At 44.5% G+C, this 13,319-nt stretch overlaps 1 protein-coding gene across 1 annotated transcript; it reads left to right on the forward strand.

The window, feature by feature from the left end:
- Positions 1 to 7,564: 7,564 nt before the first annotated feature.
- Positions 7,565 to 10,586, forward strand: LOC141084894 (free fatty acid receptor 3-like). The gene is made up of 2 exons (XM_073569848.1): positions 7,565 to 7,772; positions 9,418 to 10,586. The coding sequence occupies exon 2, from the start codon at positions 9,492 to 9,494 to the stop codon at positions 10,449 to 10,451; it is 960 nt and encodes a 319-aa protein (XP_073425949.1). The 5' UTR covers positions 7,565 to 7,772; positions 9,418 to 9,491; the 3' UTR covers positions 10,452 to 10,586.
- The last annotated feature ends 2,733 nt before the right edge of the window (positions 10,587 to 13,319 follow it).

The following is a 13,319-nucleotide window of genomic DNA, read 5'->3' on the forward strand; positions in this document are numbered from 1 at the left end:
TTTTCTGTCAGGATTGATCCAGCTGCACTGAAGACTCTTTCCGATAGCACACTTGCAGCTGGGCAAGCGAGCTCCTGTAAGGCATATTGTGCCAATTCAGGCCAGGTGTCCAGTTTAGCGGCCCAATAGTCAAAGGGGAATGACCTGTGTGGGAGAACATCGATATGGGAGGAAAAGTAGTTTGTAACCATAGTTGACAACTGCTGTCTCCTGTCACTTTCCATCGATGCAGTATTACCAGTTGTGTGAGCGGTATTTGAAAAATCAGTCCACAACATTGTCATGAAACCCCTGTCTCCAACGCCACTTCTGCTGTGTGCACCACGAACACCTCTGCCAAGCTGCCCCCGGCCCGTACGGCTCGTGTGAGAACCATCACCGCTGCTGTGTGCTGGGAATGCCTCAAGCAACCGATTTACCAGAGTTGCTTGTTTATTAGCCAATATTAGGTCAAGGTTCTCCTGTGGCATGATGTTTTGTAATTTGCCTTTATAGTGTGGATCCAGGATGCTGGCCAACCAGTAGTCGTCATCGTTCATCATTTTTGCAATGCGGGGGTCCCTTTTTAGGATCCGCAAGGCATAATCTGACATGTGGGCCAATGTTCCCGGTGTCAATGATGCACTGCGAGTGCTGGGTGGAGGAGCACTTTCTGGCAAATCCACATCCCTCCAGTCACGCACAAACCCTGTACCAGACCTTGCCACGCCAACATTTTCACTTGCCCCACGAGATGCATCCTCCTCCCCTAAGTAATCATCCCCATCATCCTCCTCCTCCTCCTCCTCTTCTTCCTCCACCTCGTCCAGGAGAGGTCCCTGAGCAGACAATGGCTGAATGTCATCAAGGATTCCCTCCTCCTCTTCCTCCTCATCAACATTGGCTGCAGACGCCTGCTCCTTAAGGTGCGTCAAAGTTTGCATGAGCAGACGCATAAGTGGGATGCTCATGCTTAGGATGGCGTCGTCTGCGCTTACCATCCGTGTGCATTCCTCCAAACACTGAAGGACTTTACAAAGGTCTTTCAGCTTCGACCACTGCACGCCTGTCAACTCCATGTCTGCTCTCAAAGTGCCTGGCCGTGTATCCTCCCACAAATGCATTATGGCTTGCCTCTGCTCGCACAGCCGCTCCACCATGTGCAGGGTGGAGTTCCACCTTGTTGCAATGTCGATAATGAGGCGGTGGTTGGGAAGGTGGAGCAATCGCTGCAGCTTCTGCATACGAACGGAGTGTACAGGCGACCTGCGGATGTGCGCGCACAGTCTTCGCACCTTCTGGAGCAGGGCTGTTAACTCCGGATAATTTTTGAGGAAGCACTGCACCACCAGGTTCAAGGTGTGAGCCAAGCAAGGTATGTGGCTGAGTTTTTAAAGGGCTATGGCTGCCACAAAATTACGGCCGTTATCATTAACTACCTTGCCTGCCTCAAGATGTACACTGCCCAGCCATGACTCAGTTTGTCGCTTCAAGTACTCGGCCAGCACCTCGGCGGTGTGTCTGTCGCCCAAACACATCATCTGCAACACAGCCTGCTGACGCTTTCCACTAGCTGCTCGATAGGGGGACACATCGTGTGCAACAGTGGCAGCTGCAGATGGAGTGCTCGTACGACTGCGCTCTGTGGACGAGCTGTCGCTTCTGGAGGAGGAGGAGGAGGAGGAGGGTCGAACGCCTACAGCCAACTGTTTCCTATACCGTGAGCTAGGCAGCACTGTCCCACCACCGCTGTCCCCTGTGGACCCTGCATCCACCACATTAACCCAGTGCGCAGTGATGGACACGTAACGGCCCTGGCCATGCCGACTGGACCATGCATCAGTTGTGAGGTGCACCTTTCCGCTCACTGACTGCTTGAGTGCATGGACAATGCGGTCTTTCACATGATGGTGGAGGGCTGGGATGGCTTTGCGAGAGAAGAAGTGGCGACTGGGTAGGTCATAGCGTGGTACTGCATAGGCCATGAGTTCGCGGAAAGCTGTGCTTTCCACCAACCGAAAGGGCATCATCTCAAACGAGATTAGTTTGGCAATGTGGGCGTTCAAACCCAGTGTACGCGGATGAGAGACTGAGTACTTTCTTGACCTACTCATAGTGTCTGGGAGGGTGAGCTGGACTTGAGAGCTGCATATGGTGGAAGTAGCGGTGGACAGGGCGGACTGAGAGAGGGTTGATGATGGTGATGGAGTTGTTGTTCTTTCTGATGGCCTAGAATCAGTCTTTCGTTGATATAACAGTGGGATTCCCTGACTGCTGTGGCCTTGCAACGACACCTCAACATTTGCTGCTGTGCTAACCGGTGGGCTTACAGTGGGGGAAACAATGTAGCATTGCTGACTACCTTCGTTGTGATCAGTTGCACATATGGCACTTGAGGTTTGGTGTTGTGTCCACGCTTGCAAGTGCATGCTGGTTAAATGTCTAAGCATGCAACTGGTATTCAAATTTTTCAGATTTTTCCCTCGGCTAAAGGTCTTTGCGCACTTCTTACAGATAACCTTGGCCTGATCATGAGGATTTTGTTAAAAAAACTGCCACACTGCACTCTTCCCACTTTGGCAGACATTTTGCGGCCTAGCACGCTGTGATCTTTTGACCCTCTGGACAAGCTGTCCAGCAACTCTTTTGATGTTTGGAACCTGTCTTTGGAGTGCTCCGGGCCTGCCAGATAACAGCTGTTGCGATGTCGATGTCTGCTGTGGATGCTCCTCATCTGAGCTATTGGAAGCAGCACCCTCTTCCCCCAATGGATGCCAATCTGGGTCAACAACTGGGTCATCCATCACCTCCTCTTCTATGTCATGTGCGCCTTTCTCTGTGTCACCGTGTATGGTGGTATAGTGTGCGGGAAGGGGCACCTGAGTCTCATCAGGGTCAAAATCTGGCTCTGTACACTGCAAGGACAATGTAGTGCTCTGAGTGAATGTACCAGCAGAATCATCCATCAGCGGCTGTGCATCAGTGCACTCCATGTCAGATTCATCTTGGCCTGGGTAATTCACCATTTGACTTGATAATCCAGGCATGGTATGTGAAAACAGCTCCATGGAGTAATCAGTAGTATGGCCTGCGTCATCCTTCAATCTTGGTTGGGGTGAAGGACACAAGGAAAGGTGTGGTTCATGAACATGAGCCTCCAATGACGACTCAGTGCTTTTACTTTTTACAACTGAAGAAGAGGAGGCGATAGAGCTGGAGGCTGAGTCAGCAATGTAAGACAAAACTTTTTCCTGATGCTCTGCCTTTAAAAGCGGTTTGCCAACTCCTAGAAAACTAAGCGTTCGAGTCCTTATGTAGCCAGACGATGACGCAGGGTCAGCACCTCCTGCATTCGGTCCTATTTTGCTCTTGCCACTACCATCAGATCCACCACCAACACCATCATTACCAGCTGCCAACCCCCGCCCAATTCCACGGCCTCTTCCACCAGCCTTCCTCATTTTTGGTAGAAATGTAGACAAAATCCAACAAGCTATATAGTAATGTAAAACAAGGTACAAGGTGTCTATAGGACAGGGGAGTTTTAGAATTTCTGCACACACTTGTGGACAGTGGACACTTGTGGATTGTGTGCGGCCCACTGATATCTGAGCGCTATGTGACACGCTCGATGGCACAGCTGCCTGTGACCAAAGTGACGAGAGGATAATGGAGATTTTGAATCTCTGCGTACACTTGTGGACAGTGGACACTTGTGGATTGTGTGCGGCCCACTGATATCTGAGCGCTATGTGACACGCTCGATGGCACAGCTGCCTGTGACCAAAGTGACGAGAGGATAATGGAGATTTTGAATCTCTGCGTACACTTTTGGACACTGGACACTTGTGGATTGTGTGCGGCCCACTGATATCTGAGCGCTATGTGACACGCTCGATGGCACAGCTGCCTGTGACCAAAGTGACGAGAGGATAATGGAGATTTTGAATCTCTGCGTACACTTTTGGACCCTGGACACTTGTGGATTGTGTGCGGCCCACTGATATCTGAGTGCTATGTGACACGCTCGATGGCACAGCTGCCTGTGACCAAAGTGACGAGAGGATAATGGAGATTTTGAATCTCTGCGTACACTTGTGGACAGTGGACACTTGTGGATTGTGTGCGGCCTACTGATATCTGAGCGCTATGTGACACGCTCGATGGCACAGCTGCCTGTGACCAAAGTGACGAGAGGATAATGGAGATTTTGAATCTCTGCGTACACTTGTGGACAGTGGACACTTGTGGATTGTGTGAGGCCCACTGATATCTGAGCGCTATGTGACACGCTCGATGGCACAGCTGCCTGTGACCAAAGTGACGAGAGGATAATGGAGATTTTGAATCTCTGCGTACACTTTTGGACACTGGACACTTGTGGATTGTGTGCGGCCCACTGATATCTGAGCGCTATGTGACACGCTCGATGGCACAGCTGCCTGTGACCAAAGTGACGAGAGGATAATGGAGATTTTGAATCTCTGCGTACACTTGTGGACAGTGGACACTTGTGGATTGTGTGCGGCCCACTGATATCTGAGCGCTATGTGACACGCTCGATGGCACAGCTGCCTGTGACCAAAGTGACGAGAGGATAATGGAGATTTTGAATCTCTGCGTACACTTGTGGACAGTGGACACTTGTGGATTGTGTGAGGCCCACTGATATCTGAGCGCTATGTGACACGCTCGATGGCACAGCTGCCTGTGACCAAAGTGACGAGAGGATAATGGAGATTTTGAATCTCTGCGTACACTTGTGGACAGTGGACACTTGTGGATTGTGTGCGGCCCACTGATATCTGAGCGCTATGTGACACGCTCGATGGCACAGCTGCCTGTGACCAAAGTGACGAGAGGATAATGGAGATTTTGAATCTCTGCGTACACTTGTGGACAGTGGACACTTGTGGATTGTGTGCGGCCCACTGATATCTGAGCGCTATGTGACACGCTCGATGGCACAGCTGCCTGTGACCAAAGTGACGAGAGGATAATGGAGATTTTGAATCTCTGCGTACACTTTTGGACACTGGACACTTGTGGATTGTGTGCGGCCCACTGATATCTGAGCACTATGTGACACGCTCGATGGCACAGCTGCCTGTGACCAAAGTGACGAGAGGATAATGGAGATTTTGAATCTCTGTGTACACTTTTGGACACTGGACACTTGTGGATTGTGTGCGGCCCACTGATATCTGAGCGCTATGTGACACGCTCGATGGCACAGCTGCCTGTGACCAAAGTGACGAGAGGATAATGGAGATTTTGAATCTCTGCCTACACTTTTGGACACTGGACACTTGTGGAATGTGTGCGGCCCACTGATATCTGAGCGCTATGTGACACGCTCGATGGCACAGCTGCCTGTGACCAAAGTGATGAGAGGATAAGGGAGATTGGATTGCTTTTAAAAAAGCAGTTTGCGGAGCAGTGGGTAAACAGCAATGCCAGCGTGTCAGGAAGCCTTAAAAGGCAGCCCAACAACCAACACCACTGATACACCACAATATAGCCTCCCCTTGCACTGCACACACAGTGACTTGTGTGTTGTGCAGGCCAAATCGCTAGCAGCAGAAGCAGTTTTTTTGTCTTCTTCCCTGCCTAACGCTCTCCCTACAGAATCAGCAGCAACCTCTCCCTATACTAAGATCGGCAGAAGTAAGATGGCGGTCGGCGTGCACGCCCTTTTATACCCCCTGTGACGCCCACCAAAGCAAGCCAATCACTTGCATGCCCTTCTGAAAGATGGTGGTGACCCGTGCCTATGTCATCACGTTGCCCACAGTGTCCGTGGATCCTGATTGGCTGAAAAAGAGCGCAAAACAAACTTTTGAAACGCGACTTTGGCGCGTTAGTCGCCGACCTCGTGGCCGACCTCATCCTAGGGTCGGGTTTCGTTTCATGAAACCCGACTTTGCCAAAAGTCGGCGACTTTTGAATTTTTTCGACCCGTTTCGCTCAACTCTAATAGCTAGGATCCTGGAACCTGCAGGCAGGCGAGATACAACCAGGAAACCATGGACAGGCAGCTGGGATGCTGGAAACCACAGTAACACAGGAAAAGTCCAGGACAGCATTGACAGGTTGCTGGGATTCTGGAAATGGCATGCATGAAAGATCCAGGAGACCACAGACAGGCAGCTTGGAAGCTGGAGACTGCAAGTAGGCAGTAGATGTCCAGTAGACTGCAGATATGCAGCTTTGATATTGCAAACCTCAGGCAGGCAGGAGACTGCACACAGACAGCTGGAATGCTTTAAACTGAAAGTAGGCAGGATATGTCCAGGAGATAGGCAGTTTGGAAACTTCTGGCAGGCAGGAGACCACACACAGGCAGTTGAGATGCTGCAAGCCTCAGGCAGGCAGGAGGCATCCAGCAGATCGCAGACAGACAGGTGGGTGGGATACTGGTAACCGCAGACAGGCAAGAGACATCTAGGAAACTATGGACAAGTGGCTGGGATGCTAGAAACTACAGTTATAAGACATCCAGCAGACCTCGGACAGGCAGCTGGGATGCTGGAAACAGCTGACAGGTAGGAGACATCCAGTAGACCATGGACAAGTAGCTGGGATACTGGAAGCTACTGTATAGGCAGGCAGGGGATGTGCTGAAGACCATGGTCATGAAGCAGAGCAGGTCAAGGTGTATCAAGAAACTTAGAGTCTTAGCAGCACTGAAGTCTTAATACCAAGACACAGGTGTTTGTCTTGGTGAGCCTTATATAGACACGGGCAGATGTTCATATGAGATCACGCAGGGCCATCTGCAAAGCCCGATGTGGAACACAACAGAGTCTAGTGGACCAGGTTGAGGAAAGCAAAACCTGTACCCTGGACAGGTACAAAACATGCTGTAGCTAAACAATTAGTCAGCAGGACAAGGTAGACATGAGCCGCTAATGGTGATGTGTGCTGTAGACATGACATTACTGCTGCAGTCAATCACTAAATTCATTGGCTTGGTCGAGGTAGACTGAATCAACCACTGAATACAATGATTGACAGCAGCGCTGATGTTTTTAGTAGACATGATGTCACAGCTGCATCCAAAACACAGAGACCAGAGCAGTGGCGGAAGGACAACACTGGACTGGAGGAGGGTGAGTCTTACATGGCATTGTTATTTTCCATTATTTATTTTACATTACAGGAATTATATGAAGTCCAGTTTAGGGATGAGAAAACTTGAGCTGGAAGTTCAGGATTTGTTCTGGACACAGTTTCTAAAAACCTAAACACATCTTGTGAGAAAAGAAAATAAATTAAGGCTGGAAAACAATGGAAATAAAATATTGCATTGTGCCATCCTCCTGTCCCCGAGATGTTCTTTCCTTGGTCACATACTAAACCAGGGAGTTCTGGACAATTGGGATCCAGTCGGTTGGATACTTATTGTATCTTCATCTGTTGTCATTACATCAGTGCAGCGGTATCATAACAAGTATGGCAGTCAGACTTGAAATCCCCCGATCTCTCGTGTCACTGGACTGTACGAGGAGGATCCACCTCCCCTGAGCCATTGAAATAATTTAATAAGCTTTCACGTTAATGTTTTATAGGACATCACCAGAGCAGTACAGCTGCTCAGGAACCGCTGCAGCCACTGGGCAAGATACAAGTATTGATCGGACAACCTTCAATAAACATAGGGTAGATAATCCTAAGAGGGAAAGTGATGTTCACACTCTGCCTAATTATTCCTAGTCGGGAGAGGGAGAGGTCCGCGGGAGCCAAGAGGAGACATGTGGATTGAATCACACACAAGCCAAGAATTATTTAAGGTACATACTATTCTTCTGTGATCTATCTACTAATTAAGCTAGATAAAACAAGCAGCGCATGGCAAAAAATGTATCCATATATTTCTCTATATTTCTATCCATTTTATCTATTTTTATTCAATGTCTAACATATCACTATGTACAGGATCTATCTATATCCACCCCTTCACGATGCGGACAATTTTGGTTTTGGATTTTCCGTTTTTTCGTCCCCTTCTTCTCAGAGCCATAACTTTTTTATTTTTCTGTCCACATAGACATACAAAGGCTTGGTTCTTTGCAGGACTAGTTCTACTTTTGAATGACATTATTCATTTTATCATTTTACTACATAGTGTACTGGAAAACCAGAAAAAGAATTCTAAGTAGAGAGAATTTACTTTGTCTTTGAGATTTGTCTTTATGGCGCACATTTAGTGGTAAGAATAACCTTGAAATATGATTCTGCTCATCAGTACAATTACGGAGATACCATACATGGCAAGTTTTTTTAAATTATCTTACTGGTGAAAAAAATCAGACATTTGCAAAAGAAAAAATTTGGGAAGGGGGGTTGTGTCGTCATTTTCCAAGACCAGTAGCATTTTAATTTTTTGGTCAATAGAGCTGTGTGAAGGCTTCTTATTATTGTGTAAGATGATGTTTTTATTGACACCATTTTGGGATAAACATGACATGAAAAAAACATTTTATGTGGCATTGCAGCGACCTAAAAAAAAGTAATTTTGGCATTCTTTAAACTTTATTTATTTGCCTTGTTTACTCATTTGGTTATTATATTTTCATAGATCTGACATTTCAGTATGTTACGATACCACATGTGTATTTTTTTTTTCTAAATATCCTTATTTTTAATGTGGCGAAGGGGATTATTTGAACTTTTATGTTTTGGGAAGTTTTCTTTTTCATATATTTTAACATTTCTTTTTTTGCTTTTCACTGTTCTTAATGGTCCCCTTAGGGGAATTGAAGCTGCGATTATCTGATCATTGCTGCTATGCCACAGCATTGCTGTATTTACCATAAATCATGGTCTCCTTTGAAACTTAACCACAGGCTGAATTTCAAAGGAGTTATGTAATGACAAGTATGGAGGTCTTCAGCAGACCCATCAGCTACCCACGATCCAGTTACGGGAGCGTCGATATGGACATGGAATGACACACCCCCGTGACAACGTGTCAGAGATTAAAAGCAGCATTTAACAGGTTAACAATTGTGGGCATAGCTCCGCTCCACCGTCTTCTGACTTGTGCCATACATGTACGGCGCATGTTGTGAATGGGTTACTATACAGATATATCTCTCTATCATTGCATTTCATCTACTATATATATGCTTATGGGTTATGTCTGGTCTCTAGCCAATTTCAATAGAAGAGGATCAAGCTGACAACCCCTTTTACTCATTGTGACCTTCTTTATAATAATGGAAGCCTTCACTGGTGTCTATTTCACCTTTACATAAGACGTTTACATGGATGAGTCTATATCTATGGTCAGATCTCCCAATAACTCAAGATGTCTGTCTGAGCTTAACTTCCCAGCAGTTGGCAATGACATTATGTAGGTTCATCCAGTCTTCCAACAACATCTAAATATCCTTTTACTTATAATTTGTCTTTTTGTTCTTTTCCAATTTGCAGGTCAACAAAGAGCAATAAGTCTTAGTGACCAGCCTTGTTTATCAGTGACCCAGGCATGAAGTTGTGAAGCCATCATGAGCTATTTTCCAGGATCCAAGTATCTCTTTTTGTTTGTCTACCTCTTCACTTTCATTACAGGGCTTCCTCTCAATATTGCAGCCCTATCTACACTCATTAACAAATCCAGCCACAACCTTCTTCCTGTGGACATTTTGTTGGCCAACTTAACAGTTTCCGATTTGCTCCTGTTGACCTTCCTCCCGTTTCGTATGGTTGAAGCTGGATTCGATATGAGTTGGCCAATGCCCTATGTTTTTTGCCCTCTGTCTGCCTTTATGTACTTCAGTAGCATCTACATCACCTCACTGTTTCTCATGGCTATAAGTGTTGAGAGATATCTGGCTACAGCTTTCCCCATAAAATACAAGATCCTGAGAAATCCACTCTACTCCTTGGTGGGGAGCATGTTCATATGGTTCCTTGCCACAGTTCACTGCAGTATTGTCTTCATTGTGGAGCATTCTGTGTCCAACATGACGGCCAGCAGCAATTCTACCGTGTGTTATAGCACATTTTCACCATCTCAGTTGCAACTTTTACTTACCGTTCGATTAGAAATGTGTTTTGTGCTTTTTTGTATCCCATTTCTGATCACCATCTTCTGCTATGGGAACTTTATCAAAATTGTCATGTGGAGGTCTCATCTAGAGAGCAAAAGAAAAAGAAGAGCCATTGGACTAGTAATGGCTACACTCATAAATTTCATTGTGTGCTTTATGCCTTATAACGTATCCCATATTGTGGGCTTTATCGAAGGTGAAAGTCCAGAGTGGAGGGTGTACGCTTTACTTCTCAGCACATTTAATGCATCTTTGGATCCCATAATATTTTATTTCTCCTCCACCACTTTCAAGAAGCCTCTTCTAGAACGTTTATTTCATGGGTTGAAAAACCTAGACTTTGGATCCTATTGGTATAAATTTTGCATTGCACCTTGCTTTAAGGAGCCAGAGAGCATTGATGTTTCTACTTAAAACCATAAGTATGTATCATAAAATTGTATTATTTATATCAGATTCTTTGGACTTATTTCTAAATGTCATTGCAATATTCGGGGACAGCAATGGGGTTAACATTCACCCTTATCTATGTTTTTGCTTCTTTGTATTTCAAATCTGTAATTCATTGACAGTCTTTAAGATATCTTAAGCCTTTTAATATAGAAAAAGTCAAAATAGTCAATATTTGTTAAAAATTATTGCCTTATATATTAATTCATGTCTATTACTTTAGGTTTTCAAATTGTTTTCTCAGGTGTAAGTCAATTAAGCTAATCACAGGAAGTTTAAGTATTTCTATTGGGGGTACAGCATGGATTAGATTGCTAAACTTTCATTAACAAGAGATATTTAAAGTGCATAAGATATTTTCAGAATTGCAAACTTTCTTACCTACTTCATGAAGACTTTTAATACCAGCTTTTGGGGACCGTGATGGGGTTGCAATTCACCCTTAATAAGTATATTTATTAATTATGTTTGGAAATCCCAACTTTTACAAATAATAACAAAATAGAGGTAGCAAATAGGAAATGACAATTATTTAGTTGGGAGAGGTTTCATTTGCATTAATTAATGCTAATTAATTTGATTAGGGCTTTTTGGTATAACTATATTGAAACCAATCGCAGGCTATGTATGCAGTTATAGGTTCAGAAAATATTTTACTGCATCACTAGGGCAATCAACTATAGTGTTGATAGGAAAAGCTTGGATAAAATCCTTGCAGGGATTCTATTGCACATATGTTAATTTCATCACATCTCTCCCAGAGATACCCTGCAGGAATTGTTTATTGGAAGAAAATGTATGAAAGAAGATATATGCTCATCACAGAGGTTCTCTATTTACAGGCAAGTGGTCTTAAAGCTTTACTATGCTCTGTTTGGTATTATCACATCAGAGACTATACATTACGCTACAAAGCTTAAAAGCTTTCAAACTGTTACTTTTTCATGACCTCTGGAGCATTTTTGCTTTTCTATAAAAGCTATGTAACATTTTATATACTTGTCTACTGAAGCGTAAAAGTATCACTGTTTGCCTTGCTTTTCACATCAGGTTCCTCTCTTAAACCATGATACAACCTTTGCTCTCAAACATCACAACAAAACAGCCATTGTTTCACTGTTGGCTTAAGACATATTAATGTTGAATTTCCTATTAAACCTCTGTTGTTGGTTAATGGCAATGGTTTGAATGTTATTTCCTGGGTCAAGTACAAGAGCATTTACTTACTTACTACTGAACTTAGGAGGATATTTGTGTATTTCACAACATGCAGTGCTGGAGCCAAAGTTGAAGCCTCATGATATCATTAATAAAATGTGTCTTAAGTTTAATTCTTGATAGAAAAATGTGATTTTAGAACATTTGGTATTTCTTCCCTGTAAGTTGACAGCCAAAGTCATCTTCAAATGAAGTAAGAAGATGACTTAAAGTTTTATTTGGACCTTAGTGACCTACCACTATGGTCCAGCAAGTGGCGTGAGACACCTATACTGTATAGCAGGAGCATTGCATACATCCTACTGGCAAATAATGAAGTTAAAGAGTTATTCACTTCTTCACTTATGACTAGTACTTGTAAAAACATCATGCACATTAAAATTTGCACCCGTTCTTGAGATATTAACACTTTTCTTTTCTGTTTACGGCTCGTTGCCTAGGAGATCGACCATCTCTGCAATGTAGCTTATAAGCATTATGCTTATACTGGCTGAGATCAGGAGGTAAAAATGCACTCCAAAGATCCTGGTCAGCTTCAAAACAATGCTTACAAGCTCAATATAAAAGAGCTTGTAATTACTGTGCATGCTCTGCTGTCTAAAAGCGGTCGGTCTCCAAAGCAATGAGCCGTAAACAAGTGAAAAGTGTTAATATCTCAATTCCGCTCTACAATTACAAAATTATTTGTATTTATGCGTACTGTCTAGTAATAGAAATTAACGAAGATTGGTTTAACCCTTTAAGAATAGTTAAAGGTCATGAGCTGTCATCTGACCTGCAATGTCACCCCATTTGGTTAGTTATCTTTGACACTGCAGACTAGTACTTCTTTTAGGACACATATGCATGACATTGCATCAGTAGTGGCCATAAGAACATGCAATCTTAAAAAACATGAACAAAATCACATTCATGCTGTTCCCCACCGGAAAGTGATTGTCAGGAAAATATGAATTATTTCCTATCATCCTAGGTAAATATACAGAGCTGCCTGTTACTCCTCCCCCATTGGTTTGTGAACAACCCAGTACCCACTGCAATCCCCCTCGCCCCCTCAGTCTGCCTCTGTGAAGTTCTATCCACTCCCCCTCTCTTCAGTAAATGGTCACTTTTATTGCATGCTGGCTCTGGAAGAGATAAGTGTGTTTTTTTCCCTCCAAAAGATTCCTTTGTCTGTCAGTCATGATATTCCAGGTTGAATTTAATAACACACAATTCTCCAAGGAATCATAGATTTCCAGGACCAGGGTGATTGGCGCTATGCATGGCAATGCTTTGTGGCCTTTAGGGCCATCAGACGCCTGGGAGATAGTTTCTGCCTCCCCCAGTAACATGCAAACATGCCATATTTTATCTCAAAAGAATGGTCACTTCACAGAGGAAAATGTGACTCCCTATAGTCGCCCTGTGAGCTTTCCAGCCAAAGATATGGAAGATAGGAGATTTTAATAATTTTTCAGAAGGGGTGTACATCCTTTAACCCAGCCCACCAGTGAGGTCAGCAAGGGAGGAGTCCCTAGGGTTGTGGGTAAAGCATAAAATTGAAAAGCACATTTGAGGAGATATCAGATGCTGGAGAGTCAGCTAGACAACAGGCTGTGCTGCTGACCCATT

Source organism: Dendrobates tinctorius, unplaced genomic scaffold, assembly GCF_039654945.1.
Source record: "Dendrobates tinctorius isolate UK_male_01 unplaced genomic scaffold, ASM3965494v1 ptg000028l, whole genome shotgun sequence".
NCBI lineage: Eukaryota > Metazoa > Chordata > Amphibia > Anura > Dendrobatidae > Dendrobates > Dendrobates tinctorius.

What these genes read in the sequence shown, in the direction of transcription:
- LOC141084894 (XM_073569848.1), top strand. Translation starts at nt 9,492, where the DNA reads ATGAGCTATTTTCCAGGATCCAAGTATCTCTTTTTGTTTGTCTACCTC.